This window comes from Microcebus murinus, chromosome 28 (genome assembly GCF_040939455.1).
Source record: "Microcebus murinus isolate Inina chromosome 28, M.murinus_Inina_mat1.0, whole genome shotgun sequence".
In the NCBI taxonomy this organism is placed as follows: domain Eukaryota; kingdom Metazoa; phylum Chordata; class Mammalia; order Primates; family Cheirogaleidae; genus Microcebus; species Microcebus murinus.
The window spans coordinates 14,203,032-14,219,346 of NC_134131.1; the positions used below are offsets into that span (position 1 = coordinate 14,203,032).

Below are 16,315 nucleotides of genomic sequence, written 5' to 3' on the forward strand. Positions count from 1 at the left end.
AAGAGCGAGACCCCGTCTCTACTATAAATAGAAAGAAATTAATTAGCCAACTAAAAATATATATAGAAAAAATTAGCTGGGCATGGTGGTGCATGCCTGTAGTCCCAGCTACTCAGGAAGCTGAGGCAGGAGGATTGCTTGAGCCCAGGAGTCTGAGGTTGCTGTGAGCTAGGCTGATGCCACGGCACTCACTTCTAGCTTGGGTGACAAAGTGAGACTCTTGTCTCAAAAAGAAAACAAAAAACAAAATAAAAACAGCACCTGCAAAAGCCTCAGGACACACCCTCCCAGAGGAGGCCGGAGCCAGCCAACAAGGGGCCCCTTGTCCACTAGTCAATGAGGACATGGAAGAAAGAGGGGGGCCCTTGGCTAGACACTCACTGGTTGAGGAAGGCGAAGAGGTATCTCATGACCACGATGACCACACGGGGAAGGGTGACAAGGATTTGCTGGATCTGGTGCACCCTCTCAGCCAGGTTCTCCAGTTCTGAAACATAAAAGGGCTTTGCAGGAATCAAAACCACAATGAGACATCACTTATCTCCAGTGAGAATGGCCTTTATTAACAAGTCCCCAAACAATAAACGCTGGTGTGGATGCGGAGAGAGAGGAACACTCCTACACTGCTGGTGGGACTGCAAACTGGTTCAGCCTCTGTGGAAACCAACATGGAGATACCTTAAAGCGATACGAGTGGATCTACCATTTGATCCAGCAGTCCCACTACTGGGCATCTACCCAAAAGATCAAAAATCACTCTGTAAAAAAGACACCTGCACTCGAATGTTTATACCAGCACAATTCACAATCGCAAAGCTTGTGGAAACAACCGGAGTGCCAATGGATACATGAGTGGATTAATAAAATGTGGCGTGTGTATACCATGGAGTTCTACTCAGCTATGAGAAACAGCGGTGACAGGGCACCTCTTGTGTTTTCCTGGATAGAGCTGGAGCCCATTCTACTGAGTGAAGTATCCCAAGAATGGACAAACGAGCACCACGTGCACTCACCAGCAAAGTGGTACGAACGGATCAACACCTAACTGGACAAAGAGGAGTAACCTTCATCGGGGTGGGGGGGTGTCGGGCGGGTGGGGGAGGGGATGGGCATACACATCCATTATGAATGCGGTGGGTGCGCACCAACTAGGGATGGGCGCACTTGAAGCTCTGACTTGAGGGGGAAGGGGGGCAAGGGCAATATACCTAACCTTAACATTTGTACCCCATATTAACAAAAATCTGCATACAAACAAACAAAAAAAAAACATTTGTACCCTCATAATATGCGGGAAAAAAGAAAAATAAAGGATTTGAATTTAAAAAAAAAAAAAGGGCTTTGCAGGGCACCTTTCACCCCCAGACCGCACCTCCTCTAAGCAGCCCAAGTGGACCGCGGGAGTGAGCGCTGCACCCTCAGTTCTGGGATCATACGTCATTCTGGCCTAGCCAATCAGAGCATCGTGGGCGGGACTGGAGTTGTGGCCTAATCAGAACCAATCAGAGCCAAGCCTCGGGACTGTGGGCGGGAGAGACCCGCAGGCAGGTGCCATCTTAAACCTGAGAGGGCGGAAGCGGAAGCAGCTCAGAAGTGGAGGCTGCTGGGGACCCCTGAGTGGGCAGAAGTGGAAGCAGCTGGGGGCCCCTGAGCGCGGAAGCAGCGGCAGCTGGGGGCCCCTGAGCGCAGAATTGGTGGCAGCTGGGGGCCCCTGAGCGTGGAAGCAGAGGCAGCTGGGGGCCCCTGAGCGTGGAATTGGCAGCTGGGGGCCCCTGAGCGCGGAATTGGCAGCTGGGGGCGCCTGAGCGCGGAATTGGTGGCAGCTGGGGGCCCCTGAGCGCAGAAGCAGAGGCAGCTGGGGGCCCCTGAACGCGGAATTGGCAGCTGGGGGCCCCTGAGCGCGGAAGCAGAGGCAGCTGGGGGCCCCTGAACGCGGAATTGGCAGCTGGGGGCCCCTGAGCGCGGAATTGGCAGCTGGGGGCCCCTGAACGCGGAATTGGCAGCTGGGGGCCCCTGAGCGTGGAATTGGCAGCTGGGGGCCCCTGAGCGCGGAATTGGCAGCTGGGGGCCCCTGAGCGCGGAATTGGCAGCTGGGGGCCCCTGAGCACGGAATTGGTGGCAGCTGGGGGCCCCTGAGCGCGGAATTGGCAGCTGGGGGCCCCTGAGCGCGGAATTGGCAGCTGGGGGCCCCTGAGCGCGGAATTGGCAGCTGGGGGCGCCTGAGCGCAGAATTGGTGGCAGCTGGGGGCCCCTGAGCGTGGAATTGGCACCTGGGGGCCCCTGAGCACGGAATTGGCAGCTGGGGGCCCCTGAGCACGGAATTGGCAGCTGGGGGCGCCTGAGCGCAGAATTGGTGGCAGCTGGGGGCCCCTGAGCGCGGAATTGGCAGCTGGGGGCGCCTGAGCGCTGAAGCGGAGGCAGCTGGGGGCCCCGGAGTGGGCAGAAGCGGAGGCAGCTGGGGGCCCCTGAGCGGCGGAAGCGGAAACAGCTGGGGGCCCCTGAGCAGCGGAAGCGGAAACAGCTGGGGGCTCCCAGAAGGAAGACCCCGCTGGACAGTGAAGCTTGCACAGTGAGACCCAGGGGCCAGACACCATGGGCGGGTCCCCAGCCTATACTGTTCCAGTGCATGAACCAATCGATGCACTCCCTTGCAGGAAGTAAGCCCGTCTGAGTTTCCGTCACCTGCCACCCGCGTGTCCTGACACAGGCAGGGACCGCAGTTCATTAAACCCTTTGCAAACACCGACTGCGGCACCAGCCTGGCACGTAGTACTGCGTTTCCCCAAAAATAAGACATGGTCTCACATTCATTTTTCCTTAAGACATCCTAGGGCCAGACTCGGTGGCTCACGCCTGTAATCCTAGCACTCCAGGAGGCCGAGGTGGGAGGATTGCTCGGGGTCAGGAGTTCAAAACCAGCCTGAGCAAGAGCCAGACCCCGTCTCTACTATAAATAGAAAGAAATTAATTGGCCAACTAAAAATATATATAAAAAAATTAGCCAGGCATGGTGGCGCATGCCTGTAGTCCTAGCTACTGGGGAGGCTGAGACAGGAGGATCACTTGAGCCGAGGAGTTGGAGGTTGCTGTGAGTTATGCTGACGCCACGGCACTCACTCTAGCCTGGGCAACAAAGCGAGACTCTGTCTCAAAAAAAAAAAAAAAAAAAAATCTAACTGGAAAGCCGGGCGCAGTGGCTCATGCCTGTCATCCTAGCACTCTGAGAGGATGAGGCAGGAGGATCGCTCGAGATCAGGAGTTCAAGATCAGCCTGAGCAAGAGTGAGACCCCGTCTCTACTAAAAATAGAAAGAAATTAATTGGCCAACTAATATATAGAGAAAAAATTATCGGGGCATGGTGGCGCATGCCTGTAGTCCCAGCTACTCGGGAGGCTGAGGCAGGAGGATTGCTTGAGCCCAGAAGTTTGAGGCTGCTGTGAGTGAGGCTGACGCCACGGCACTCACTCTAGCCTGGGCAACAAAGCGAGACTGTGTCTCAAAGAAAAAAAAAAAGGTCTTCCCCCTCTTGCTCCACTTTACCCTTTCACCCTCTGGCACCATCCACTGGCCAGGTGACCCTCCTGCTAGTCCCACTGGCCTGTGTCCCCAACCCTTCCCAGGGTCCCCTGCGTCCACTCCTCCTGGTCACATATCCCTCCCAGCTCTGATCTACAAAACCGAGTCTCCCTCTGAGCCCCTTCCGTACCCAGGGGTGTGCCGCACCCATCACCCCTTTCCTTGTAAACCGTCTTGTTATTTCCACAGCTAGGTTTTCAGTCCAGTGGGGACTCAGGCCCACACACGTCTTCTCCCGTGACACCCCTCCCCCGAGCCCAGCGAAGAGATGCGCCCGCAGCCTGGTCTCAGAAGCGATCCGTCGAGGAACCCGCTGTTCCTCCCGAGAAATACTCACTAATGGCAGATATCAAGTCTTGAAACCTTTCCTTAGGAAAGAGTGGGTTTTCCAGTCCTCGGAAATACAGTTTTAAAACGCCAGCGACTGAGTTGATGTCGCGTTCGTTTTGATCGTCCACAAGGGGGTCTTCGCCTGCGTGGAAACAAGAGACAGAGTTTCAGCTTGATCAGGAGGCAGGGAATGGGCAGGCAGAGGGAGGGCTGAGCTGAGCCCAGCCTGCACTGCCAGATGAAAGGCAGACGGGACGAGCCTCCCTTACATGTGACCCTCACCAACAAGTGTAACGCCCCTTGCGGTTTCTTATTTGAATATGTTCAAATCTATGGAAAAGTTACAAAAGTAAAATAATGACCACCCATCACCTTCTTTTACACTCATCTGGCCACATTTGCTCTATTTGTGTTTATTGTCGATCAAAATTCTAGAGTAGAATTTCTGTAGACATCGAGACATGTCACTGCTAAATAGTTCAGCACATTTCTCCTAAGAATAAGACTATTCTCGGCCAGGCGCAGTGGCTCACGCCTGTAATCCCAGCACTCTGGGAGGCTGAGGCGGGAGGATCGCTCAAGGTCAGGAGTTCGAAACCAGCAAGAGCCAGACGCCGTCTCTACTACAAATAGAAAGAAATTAATTGGCCAACTAAAAACATATATAGAAAAAATGAGCCGGGCATGGTGGCGCATGCCTGTAGTCCCAGGCAGCAGGAGGCTGAGGCAGGAGGATCACTTGAGCCCAGGAGTTTGAGGTTGCTGTGAGCTGGGCTGACGCCACGGCACTCACTCTAGCCTGGGTGACAGAGCGAGATTCTGTCTCAAAAAACCAAAAAGGATGAGGAGCTACTGCTGTCCTTCCGGCCGCGCCTCTGCGTAGGAGAGACTCCTGGCGCTCACTCGGCTGCTCGCACAAAGCAGGGACAGCCGGGGTTGGTGGGGGCAGAGGGGTGGAAAGCTGGCATGGCAGACGACAGCAAACCACAGCTCATCCCAGGGCCCAGCTGCCAATTCCTGACTTCATGATTTCTTTTTTTTCCCCTCCTTCATCGTGCCAGAAGATTCCAGGAAGAACTCAAAACTTGAGCAGTGAGCTTAAGATTTATTGATAAGAACAGCAGAAAGAATTCCAAAGGAAACTGGCATTGACTAGTATCAGAAGAAAAAGGAAGTATGTTTAGGAAGAATAAGCCAGGAGTGGATTTCCAACATGTTATCAACTTCTAAAAGCTTAAGGAAAAGAAACACTGCACTCCTTTTAACAGCCTGCTGCAAGGAATGCAGGAAAGAACTTCTGCCCCTGAGGGCCGAAGGCGGTGCAGGTCATCCGAGCACTCTGGGAGGCAGAGGCGGGCGGATTGCTCGAGGTCAGGAGTTCGAGACCAGCCTGAGCAAGAGCGAGACCCCGTCTCTACTAAAAATAGAAAGAAATTAATCAGCCAACTAAAAATATATATAGAAAACATTAGCCGGACATGGTGGCGCATGCCTGTAGTCAAAGCTACTCGGGAGGCTGAGGCAGGAGGATCGCTTGAGCCCAGGAGTTTGAGGTTGCTGTGAGCGAGGCTGACACCATGACACTCACTCTAGCCCGGGCAACAGAGTGAGACTCTGTCTCAAAAAAAAAAAAAAAAAAAAAAAAAAAAAAAAACTTCTGCCCTGGAGAGATAAAGAAAGAAAAAAAAACAACCAGAAAGAACATGACCCAAATCTTTTTAACAAGTGGCAAAGGATAAGCACCCTGCAGGGATCAGCAGGTTTGCATTTTTTAAAAATTAAATAAAAGCCAGAAAGGAGAAACACACGATGTACTGATTTGGAGAGAAAGCTCCGTCACACGTGCGGCTGTGTGGGAGGTGAAGAGTGGGCGAGAAGAGAAGCACTGAGTGGTGCCCACACGCTGCCACCTGGTCTGGGGGGGGCGTGGAGAGGCAGCCGGTCGGCGGCCAGGAGGAGGGAAGGTTCTAGCAGGAACAGAGGCGGGAGAGAGAAGCAGTCCCGAGGGTCAGCCAGGTGAGAAGGCAAATCTGGGGCGTTCACGTGCTCTGTGAGTGTCACACGGAGCAGAAAAGAGTCCGTGAGAAATCCGGCACTGGCCGAGCGCCGTGGCTCACACCTGTCATCCTAAGCTCTCTGGGAGGCCAAAGTGGGAGGATCGCTCAAGGTCAGGAGTTCAAGACCAGCCTGAGCAAGAGCAAGACTCTGTCTCTACTAAAAATGGAAAGAAATTAATTGGCCAACTAATATATATAGAAAAAATTAGCCGGGCATGGTGGTGCATGCCTGTAGTCCCAGCTACTCGGGAGGCTGAGGCAGGAGGATTGCTTGAGCCCGGGAGTTTGAGGTTGCTGTGAGCTAGGCTGATACCACCACACTCACTCTAGCCTGGACAACAAAGTGAGACTTTGTCCGCCCCCCTCCCAAAAGAAAAAAAAAAGAAATCCGGCACTGGCAGCCCGGAAAAAAAGCCAGCGATGGATTTTTCTAAAAGAGACATAGCAGGAGCTGTTCTTTCAGAAGCAGACATGCTTCCCGGGGGGGGGGGCAGGAGGACAGGACTAGCGAGAGAACAAGATGCATTTCGAAGTTATGAGCAGAGGGAAAGTGGCCAACTGCAGGTGTGAGGCAAAGAAAAGGGAGAAAAATGGTTTTCGTAGCTGAGATTTGGGTCAGGTGATCTCTCCCTGCCCAGCTGGGCTCTGCCTGGGGCCATCCAAGGCTCATTAGGAGCAGAGAATCCTTTTTTTTTTTTGAGACAGAGTCTCACTCTGTTGCCCAGGCTAGAGTGAGTGCTGTGGCGTCAGCCTAGCTCACAGCAACCTCAATCTCCTGGGCTCAAGCCATCCTCCTGCCTCAGCCTCCCGAACTCCTGACTGAGCGATCCGCCCGCCTCGGCCTCCCAGAGTGCTAGGATTACAGGCGTGAGCCACCGCGCCCGGCCTTCCAGAGTCTTTAAAAGGCCCCCCTTCCCAGCAACCAGGGAACAGTCCCCTAGAGAAAGTCACCATTGAGCAGCAGGAGGAGGAGGAGGAAGAAGAGGAGGCGTATGTTTAACGGTCAGCTCTGGCGGGAAACAGAGATCACCGCCTTTGCCAATTGCCGTGGTGCAAACACTCCGTGGCGTTCGAGCTGCCAGGGCTAAGCCGTCGGCGAGAATCTGGGAAGAGGTGTGTACGGGCGCAAGCCGGCGTCCGCGCGGCACGGGCTCTGAGTCGCACGTTCACACCCACCCCGTTTTCCCCGGCCACGAGCTGGGGACGGCCACCACCAGGCACCCACCTCTCTCAAAGGAGTTTCTGATGTCGCTGACCTCCACCTGAGAGCCCGGCACTCGGAAGACTCCCTGCTGCTGCAGTCCTGGACGGGAGACAGAGGGAGACAGTGAGTGCCGTCGGCCTGGAGCTGCTCAGTCCTCGGGGAGTCCAGCGACTCTGCCCACGGCTCGGCGCCTTCTCCCTCCGTCCTTTAAAATAACAAGAGTCGGCCGGGCGCGGGGGCTCACGCCTGTCATCCAGCACTCTGGGAGGCCAAGGCGGGAGGATCGCTCAAGATCAGGAGTTGGAGACCAGCCTGAGCAAGAGAGAGAACCGGTGCCTACTAAAAAAAATAGAAAGAAATTAGCTGGACAACTAAAAATATATAGAAAAAATTATCGGGGCATGGTGGCACATGCCTGTAGTCCCAGCTACTCGGGAGGCTGAGGCAGGAGGATCGCTTGAGCCCAGGAGTTGGAGGTTGCTGTGAGCGAGGCTGATGTCATGGCACTCACTCTAGCCTGGGCAACAGAGTGAGACTCTGCCTCAAAAATAAGTACACAAATAAAAACGACGAGAGCCATTCCCAGTGGAGGTCTCCTGGCGGAAGCCCCAAGATGGCCTTTGCAATGAAACACGGCGGGCCAAGTGCCCGGACACACCTGCTTTGTGTGACTGATCTCCCGCCTGGCTTAAAGGAAAAGGCCGCTAGCAGCTTGGGTCAATGCTGTTCTCCACCCCGGCCAACATCTGTCTTTAAGGGAAGCTAGACTCTAGCATGGCAGATTAAATTATTAAAGAAAGCCAATCTCATTTTGTTGTTGTTGTTTTGAGATAGAGTCTCACTCTGTTGCCCAGGCTAGAGCGCCGTAGAGTCAGCCTAGCTCACAGCAACCTCCAACTCCTGGGCTCAAGCGATCCTCCTGCCTCAGCCTCCAGAGTAGTAGCTGGGACTACAGGCATGCGCCACCAAGCCCGGCTCAATTTTTTTCTATCTATTTCTAGTTGTCCAGCTAATTTCTTTCTATTTTTTTAGTAGAGACGGGGTCTCACTCTTGCTCAGGCTGGTCTCCAACTCCTGACCTTGAGCGATCCTCCCGCCTCGGCCTCCCAGAGTGCTGGGATGACAGGCGTGAGCCACCACGCCCAGCCAACAACCTCATTTTTTAAACATGTTTCTCCAAGGCCTTAACAAAGAGGAGATCCTGAACCTGCCACAGCAGTAACTATGTAACCTCAGCCTGTGCGACGGAAAGAATGAGAGGGCCCACCTCGTCTCAAATGGGAATTAATGGGGGAGGCTGGGACCCTTTCCCTGGTTTTTCTCTATAAAACAGTTCTCCACATTATACTTTTTTTTTTTTTTGAGACAGAGTCTTACACTGTTGCCCAGGCTAGAGTGAGTGCCGTGGCGTCAGCCTCGCTCACAGCAACCTCAGACTCCTGGGTTCAAGCAATCCTCCTGCCTCAGCCTCCCGAGTAGCTGGGATTACAGGCATGCACCACCACGCCCGGCTAATATTTTCTACATATATATTAGTTGGCCAATTAATATCTTTCAACTTATAGTAGAGACGTGGTCTCGCTCTTGCTCAGGCTAGTTTTGAACTCCTGACCTCAAGCGATCCACCCGCCTTGGCCTCCCAGAGTGCTAGGCTGACAGGCGTGAGCCACCGAGCCCGGCCCCCCACATTATATTTTAGGAAGCATTTACCGTCAAAGGGCAGAGTTTGGTTGGTACGTAGTATGTGCTCAATAAACACTTGTTCATCTCTTTCGGGGAACCATACTGAATTTCTATCACCCGAGACTCTGAAGCCATCCTCCTGGCCGGTGACCCCCTAGCCACACTGACCCTCCCTCCCTCCCATGTTGGGCCTTTCCACCTGCCATTCCCATTCTCCCCACCCGGACCCTATGGTGGGCTTCTCCTACTCTCTTGTGACTTACCGTGTTTCCCCAAAAATAAGACACAGTCTTATATTTATTTTTCCTCAAGAAGACACCCTAGGGCTTATTTTCAGGGGACGTGTTAATTTTTTTAAGTACGGTACAACAACCTACATTGATTCAAATAAAGTGAAGTCATCATCACTCTCCAAACCCCGAATTCCATCCTGAATATCTTGTGACTCTAGTGACGGGCGTGGCTGCGCAGCATCTGCACAACCCGTGCGTGTCGTCGCGGAGCGGGAAAGAACACGAGCAGCCCTTCTCCTCCGCCCCGTGACAGCTCTAGTGCTCCACAGGAGAGATCGGGGCCGATGGCTCTAAAGGAAACAGTCGCTAGACACTCAGGATGGGACTCAGGGTTTGGAGAGTGAGGATGATGTTCCAGAAGAAGACGACTTCACTCTATTTGAATCAATGGAGATGGTTGTACTGTCCTTAAAAAAAATGACACATCCCTTGAGAATAAGCCCTAGGTGTCTTCTTGAGAAAAGATAAGTACAAGACCGTCTGATTTTCGGGGAGACACGGCAGCACCTGATTTACTGGCCAATGGCATTCAGGGCTGAGAGCACAGAGCTCTGGGGTGGATGGGAAGTGGGGAAGGAACTGACACAGTCCTCCTGTTGGTGACCTGACTGTTCCTGCCCCCTCGGTGCTCCCAGGCCCTGGGTCCCAGGACCATGACCGCCACGCACCGCCCAGACACACAGGGCTCAGGAGACAGCAGTCCCAAGGGCAGCTGCTCCGCTCGGCATCTTCTGCTTGGGAGCAGGGCAATGACAGGAAGTCTTCCAGGACGAATTAGAACCTCGTTTTCCCATCGGGACTGCCTCGCACCTGCTCCTCGCATTGCCGCCCCGGCCCCGGGGCGCGCTTACCGTATAGATTGATGTAGCGGATGCAGCTCTCGACCACAAGCGGGATGGCTTGTCCCGAATCCTTAAGACAAAACAAATAATTGTGAGTTTTATCGGGCTGGACAATTGCTACCACAGGAAGAAAAGACATTGCCAACACAGATCGTAAACGCAAGCCAGAATATTAGTGCCGCCGGATTAGTAGGAAAACAAGCAAGGAGCTGCTAGTCCTAAAGTCCCCACCAACAGTTAACGACAGCAAGTCTCTGGGTAGGTGCGGAAAAGAGGCATCGCCGGACAGCTCTAAAGAAATGCTCTGTCTTCTGCCCCAGGTGATGGGGAATCTGGGCTGGGGAAGCTTGACGGGCACACCTGGGAGGGGCTGGTGTCTGGCCTCGAGGAGTTCCCTGCTACTGGCCACTCCGATAAAAAGGCAGGAGCGAGTCCTTAACCCTGTCCCTGCAGGACCTGGCCGCAAACACGATGGAGGAGGCATGGCTGCCTCCAGCGGTGCTTCGCACTCCAGGAGGGGGGCCAGCGCTGCTCACGCTCCCACAGCGGAACCTCCGGACGCGCACGCTGTGTAGCAGATGCACAGGCGCACACCTTAACAGATGCATAGATGCATGCTTTGTATATTTCCTGGCAGTGTTGAAAAAAGGGAAAAAAAGCCAAAAATAAAAAAAGAAAAAATTAAAAACAAAAAAAAAAAATAGACGCATACTTTGTTTAGCAGATGCATAGATGCATACTTTGTATATTTCCTGGCAGTGTTGAAAAAAGAAAAAAAAGCCAAAAGAAAGAAAAAATTAAAACAAAAAAAAAGAAAAAAATAGATGCATACTTTGTTTAGCAGATGCATAGACGCATATTTTATATATTTCCTGGCAGGGTTGAAAAAAAATAAGCCAAAAAAAGAAAGAAAAAATTAAAACGAACAAAAAGAAAAAAGAAAAAAAAAATAGACGCATACTTTGTTTACCAGATGCATAGACGCGTACTTTGTTTAGCAGTTAACACGTCACAGGTAAAAGCTCTAGAAGCAGCTAACGTCAGCCCTAGGGGCCAAGCCTTAGTCCAAAAGGCTGCAGAAGACGCGGCTCTAAATACAGGCAGCTGGAGCAGTGCTTCCATGGCATCTTCCTAGACACCTGGCTGGGCAAGGGGCAGTTGTCTTTGGGAGTCCATGGCCGGCTGACCTCTCTGTTATACCAGGTCACTTACAGAGCATTAAAAAAATTGTGTTTTTTTAACTTTCTTAAAAAGGGGCCAAGTTCCATCACTAGCCTCCTCACCAGGCTTGGAAACAACGAGACATATGTAATGTACTTTCTTTTTTTTTGAGGCAGAGTCTCACTCTGTTGCCCAGGCTAGAGTGAGTGCCGTGGCGTCAGCCTCGCTCACAGCAACCTCCAACTCCTGGGCTCAAGCGATCCTCCTGCCTCAGCCTCCCGAGTAGCTGGGACTACAGGCATGCGCCACCATGCCCGGCTAATTTTTTCTCCATATATATATTAGTTGGCCAACTAATTTCTTTCTATTTTTAGTAGAGATGGGGTCTCGCTCTTTCTCAGGCTGAGCTCCCACCTCGGCCTCCCAGAGTGCTGGGATGACAGGCGTGAGCCACTGCACCCGGCCACTAACGTGCTCTTGTAAAGATGGCGTGGCTCTGCATGTGCTCTCGGCCACTCCACGCCCCACCTGTGGACTCTACCCCAGGCCGGCCGCGGTCAGGGAGAGGGCAAGACCCGGGCCCACCAGTGACTGGCCAGTGCCCGGCCGGGACCGGGTGGACGGACCCCATTCTGGGAGCCAGCACTAAAGACAGGCTCCCCCTGGAAGAAAGGGGGGCTCACGGGCCTTTCTGGAAATACCTGGTTCCTGGTTCGAGCATTTCTTCTTCCTCTGATAGCAAGACACAGAGAGGCAGCAGAGCGGGAGAGAAAGAGAAGATTATGCGGGACAGATCAGCTGGAGCCAGCAGGTCCTTGGGAGTCCGGGAACGCCGGAATGCAATGGCAGCCAGCCAAGGGGGTCCTGGGGGTGTCCCCGGAGCCCGCCCGCGGGGAGGGCCGCCCTGAGCCGCAGTGCCCCTCTGGGGGCCTTCTGGAAGCTGCCCCCAGCCAGCCTTCCCCTGGGGCTGCCTCAGTCTCCCCCAAAGACGGCAGGGGACAAGGGGGCTCCTTCCGTCCCTGTTGCAATGCCAGAGCTGAGCCCCCGGCCCGGTGCCTAGCTTCTCCCGATGACGGGGCCGGAGCCTCGCAGGCCCTGGGCGCGAGCCCAGCGCCACGACGAGGAGCGTGCCTGCGCAGCCCTGCCCTGGAGTCCGGCTCTGAGAAACCTCAGTCTTGGTAAAAAAAAAAAAAAAAAAAAAAGTTTCATTTTTACCCAGGTCGTGTCTACGAGGTGCCCTCCGGATTGGGGTCCCCCGGGGGCCCCAGCTTGACCCCCAACTCCGAACAGCCACTGAGCCACCCTGCCGCACTCGCCCCGACGCCGGCCTGGCTCTGCGCCCCTCGGACCGTCCCGGCCTGCACCCCGGCGCGGAGGGCACCTCCGGGACACAGGTGCCCGCCGGAAGGGGCCGGAGGAGGGAGGGAAGTAGAGTCAGAGGCCTGAGTGGTCCGTCCCAGGCTTGGCTGTCGCTGAGAGCCACTGGCGCTGCCCGCTGTCGGGGTGGGGGGGCACCATGCTTTCCCGCCCTTCCCAGGGCTGAGCGGGGGGCGGGTGCCGCGTCCCAGGTGAGCTCCCTGAGCGTGGGTGTCCTCTGGCTCCTGCCTCCTGTCCGGCTCCTGGCCTCCCAACAAAGGGTGCTGTCTGCTGGCTGCCCCCGCCTGAGCCCTAGAACCCGGCAAGCACCTCAGTGTGCTCCAGCGGGCTCCTGAGAGTGACATCCCCAAACGGGTGCTAGCAGTGCTAGGTGACACTTGCATGGGCTTACAGGTGCCAGCCAGTGACATACATTATTAGCTCATGTCATCTTTTTGGAGACAGAGTCACCCGGCCAGAGTGCCATGGCATCAGCCTCACTTGCAGCAACCTCCAACTCCTGGGCTCAAGCGATCCTCCTGCCTCAGCCTCCCGAGTAGCTGGGACTACAGGCATGAGTCACCGTGCCCGGCTCAATATTTCTATATGTTTTTAGTTGGCCAATTAATTTCTTTCTATTTTTTTTAGCAGAGATGGGAGGTCTTGCTCTTGCTCAGGCTGGTTTGGAACTCCTGACCTTGAGCGATCCTCCTGCCTCAGCCTCCCAGAGTGCTAGGGTGACAGGTGCGAGCCACCGTGTCCGGCCGAGAAAGGACTCCTCTGATGCAGCCTCACCCCCCGCCCCCACGACCCGATGGTGGCCCGCTCCCTCTGGGCCACCTGGTGCTCCTGGCAGGACCCCTCTTGGTGGCATCCTTTCTGCGTCTGTCCTCTCAGGTACACGAAACAGTCCTCGCGATTGCCCACCCCGGGGCAATCCCCACCTGGACCCTGGCGTTCCACTTGCCGGATCTCAGCCCACTGGCAGAGACAGTCCTGACACCCAGGCCGGTCGTGCCTGCCCCTCCCCTGCCTGAAGCCACCCGCATCATCTCTCCCTGTCCTGCAAGTCCCGCGCTGCACCCTGTCTGAGGACCAGGGCTGGGAGCCTCCCTGCCTCCCAAATCATCAGCAAAGCCCAAGAAGAGCCTCTACTTTTCTCCTGACTGATCCCCGTCTCCTATGTCTTTGCTGCGTCGTGGTGGGCTCTCAAAGGCCTGGCAGGGGCCTTCACCCCGTCCCCTAAGTGATGTGAGGAATGCCTCCCCCGTCGGGCGCTGCGGCTGACGCCTGTCATCCCAGCACTCTGGGAGGCCGAGGCGGGAGGATTGCTCAAGGTCAGGAGTTGGAGATCAGCCTGAGCAAGAATGAGACCCAGTCTCTACTAAAAATAGAAAGAAATTAATTGGCCAACTAAAAATATGTAGAAAAAGTGAGCCGGGCATGGTGGCGCATGCCTGTAGTCCCAGCTACTCGGGAGGCTGAGGCAGGAGGATCGCCTGAGGTCAGGAGTTGGAGGTTGCTGTGAGCTAGGCTGACGCCATGGCACTGTAGCCCGGGTAACAGAGTGAGACTCTGCCTCAAAAAAAATAAAGAGTAAAAATAAAGAATGGCTCCTCCTTCCTTCCTCAGTATGCCCGCACCTGTGCTCTATGCAACTCCGTCACCATGTGGATTTGCCCCGAGCCCTGGCATCTGGGACGGCTCGACCTTGCACCCTTCACATCGAAGGAGAAAGAAAAGAGGAGCTCACCTAGCCGAACCGCCTTCTCTTTTAGTTTAAGGTGGAAAGGGTTAACCTGGAATTTGAAAGGGCCCACCTCATCTCTCCTCCCTCCTTGCAAGCCACCTAGCAAGAAGCAAAGCTCGGCGGGAGGATGTGATTTCCCTTGCCAAAAACTGCGTGTGTTTCCTTTGCAAGTATGGACGCGGATAAAAAAAGAAGAAATCACTGGTATGAAAACGCGCTGCCACCCACCGGGATTTCCTTGTGTCGCTTTCAACCCACAGCCCCCTTGGGGAGACGTGGGTGCGAAGAGAGGACACGGGGCTCCTCTGACTCCCCCCACCCCTGGGGGTCAGGGCTGCAGCTCCGGAAGCAACAGAGCGAGGCTGGCTGGGGCCGAGGCCTGCCACCCCCACCCACTGGGCTCCGTCATGGGCAAGGCCGTCCTCCCGGGCTGAGACTCAGGGAGGCACTTCGGGGCGGAGGCCAGAGCAGCTGTGAGGCGGCCTCTGGCTGATGCTGAGAGCAGCGCCCCTGGCTCAGCGGGGCCTGGGCCGGAGGACAGGGCGGCGGGGAGAGAGGGGCTGCCGTTACATCCGGCGGCTCCGGGCTCCCGGCTCCCCGCGGGTACCTGGATGAAGGCCTCCATACTGCCGTTAAAGAGCCTATGGCCACACACTGAGAGGGGCCTAGGTCTCCTCATTTTCTGTGGCTTAGGGGGAAGGCAGGGGGGCCTGGAGGGAAAAACGGAACAAAACAAATCAAGAAAGAACCGACATTGCAGACCCAGTCCTTTGTGGGAAAGACAAAAAAGAGAAAAAGAAAATAGAAAAAAATAATAATGATAATAAAAATAAATAGATAAATAAAAAGAAAGCAACTGACATTGTAGACCCAGTCCTTTGTGGGAAAGAAAAAAAAGAAAATAGGAAAAAAATAATAATGATAATAAAAAATAAATAAATAAAAAGAAAGCAACGAACATTGCAAACCCAGTCCTTTGGGGGAAAAAAAAGAAAATAGGAAAAAATAATAATGATAATAATAAATAAACAAATAAGAAGCAAGCAACCAACATTGCAGACCCAGTCCTTTGTGGGGGAAAAAGAAAAAAAAAGAAAGTAGAAAAAATAATAATAAAAATAAATAAATAGATAAAAAGCAAGCAACCGACATTGCAAACCCAGTACTTTGTGGGAAGAAAATAGGAAAAATAATAATGATAATAATAAATTAATAAATAAAAAGAAAGCAACCAACATTGCAAACCCAGTCCTTTGGGGGGGGGAAGAAAATAGGAAAAAAAGGTAATAATAATAAAAATAAATAAATAGATAAAAAGCAAGCAACTGACATTGCAAACCCACACCTTTGTGGGAAAAAAACAAAAAAGAAAATAGAAAAAAAAAGAATAAATAAATAAATAAAAAGAAAGCAACCGACATTGCAAACCCAGTCCTTTATGGGGGAAAAAAAAGAAAATAGAAAAAAATAATAATAAAAATAAATAAATAAAAAAGAAAACAACTGACATTGCAAACCCAGTCCTTTGTGGGGAAAAAAACATAGAAAGAAAATAGAAAAACAATAATAATGATAATAATAAATAAATAAAAAGAAAGCAACCTACATTGCAAACCCAGTCCTTTGTGGGAAAGAAAAAAAAAGAAAATTGAAAAAAATAACAATAATAATAATTAATGAATAAATAAAAAGAAAGCAACCGACATAAACACAGGGCGGGAAGGCTGGGCCCACGCCTGAAGGAGAACACAAAATGCAGACGGGAGCCCCTGGCCCATCCCCCCGCCCCCCAACACATTGGTTTCCAATGTTCCATCTGAAGGCCTTTCGGATGTTTTCAGGGGTCCTCAGTTTACCCACAGTGCCGAGCAGGAGCGACCCAGGCTTGTCTAACACAAATGCATTCTGAATCTGGGGGTGTGGGGGGAACAGACATGCCCGAGAAACCACCATGGAAACCCCAGGGAGACAAGCCGGCCAGATGGAGGGGGAGGGGCGCTCAGGGGAGGGGGTGTGACGCGCAGGGGAGGAAAGCAAGAGACTTTCAAAAGTGATCGGTCAG

General features: G+C 53.3%; 1 protein-coding gene across 3 annotated transcripts in view; it reads right to left on the bottom strand.

The window, feature by feature from the left end:
- Window positions 1-16,315, bottom strand: part of SRGAP3 (SLIT-ROBO Rho GTPase activating protein 3) — a 123,197-nt gene that overhangs the window by 23,561 nt on the left and 83,321 nt on the right. For 2 of the 3 annotated variants that reach the window (XM_075998494.1, XM_075998495.1), the window contains 5 exons: window positions 11,849-11,879; window positions 9,996-10,056; window positions 7,190-7,267; window positions 3,915-4,049; window positions 382-487 (listed from right to left, as the gene is read on the bottom strand). In XM_075998494.1, coding sequence (XP_075854609.1) covers window positions 382-487; window positions 3,915-4,049; window positions 7,190-7,267; window positions 9,996-10,056; window positions 11,849-11,879 — 411 coding nt within the window. Of the gene's footprint in view, window positions 1-381; window positions 488-3,914; window positions 4,050-7,189; window positions 7,268-9,995; window positions 10,057-11,848; window positions 11,880-14,860; window positions 14,964-16,315 lie in introns of all 3 variants that reach the window. The other variant, XM_075998496.1, reaches the window with a different exon arrangement.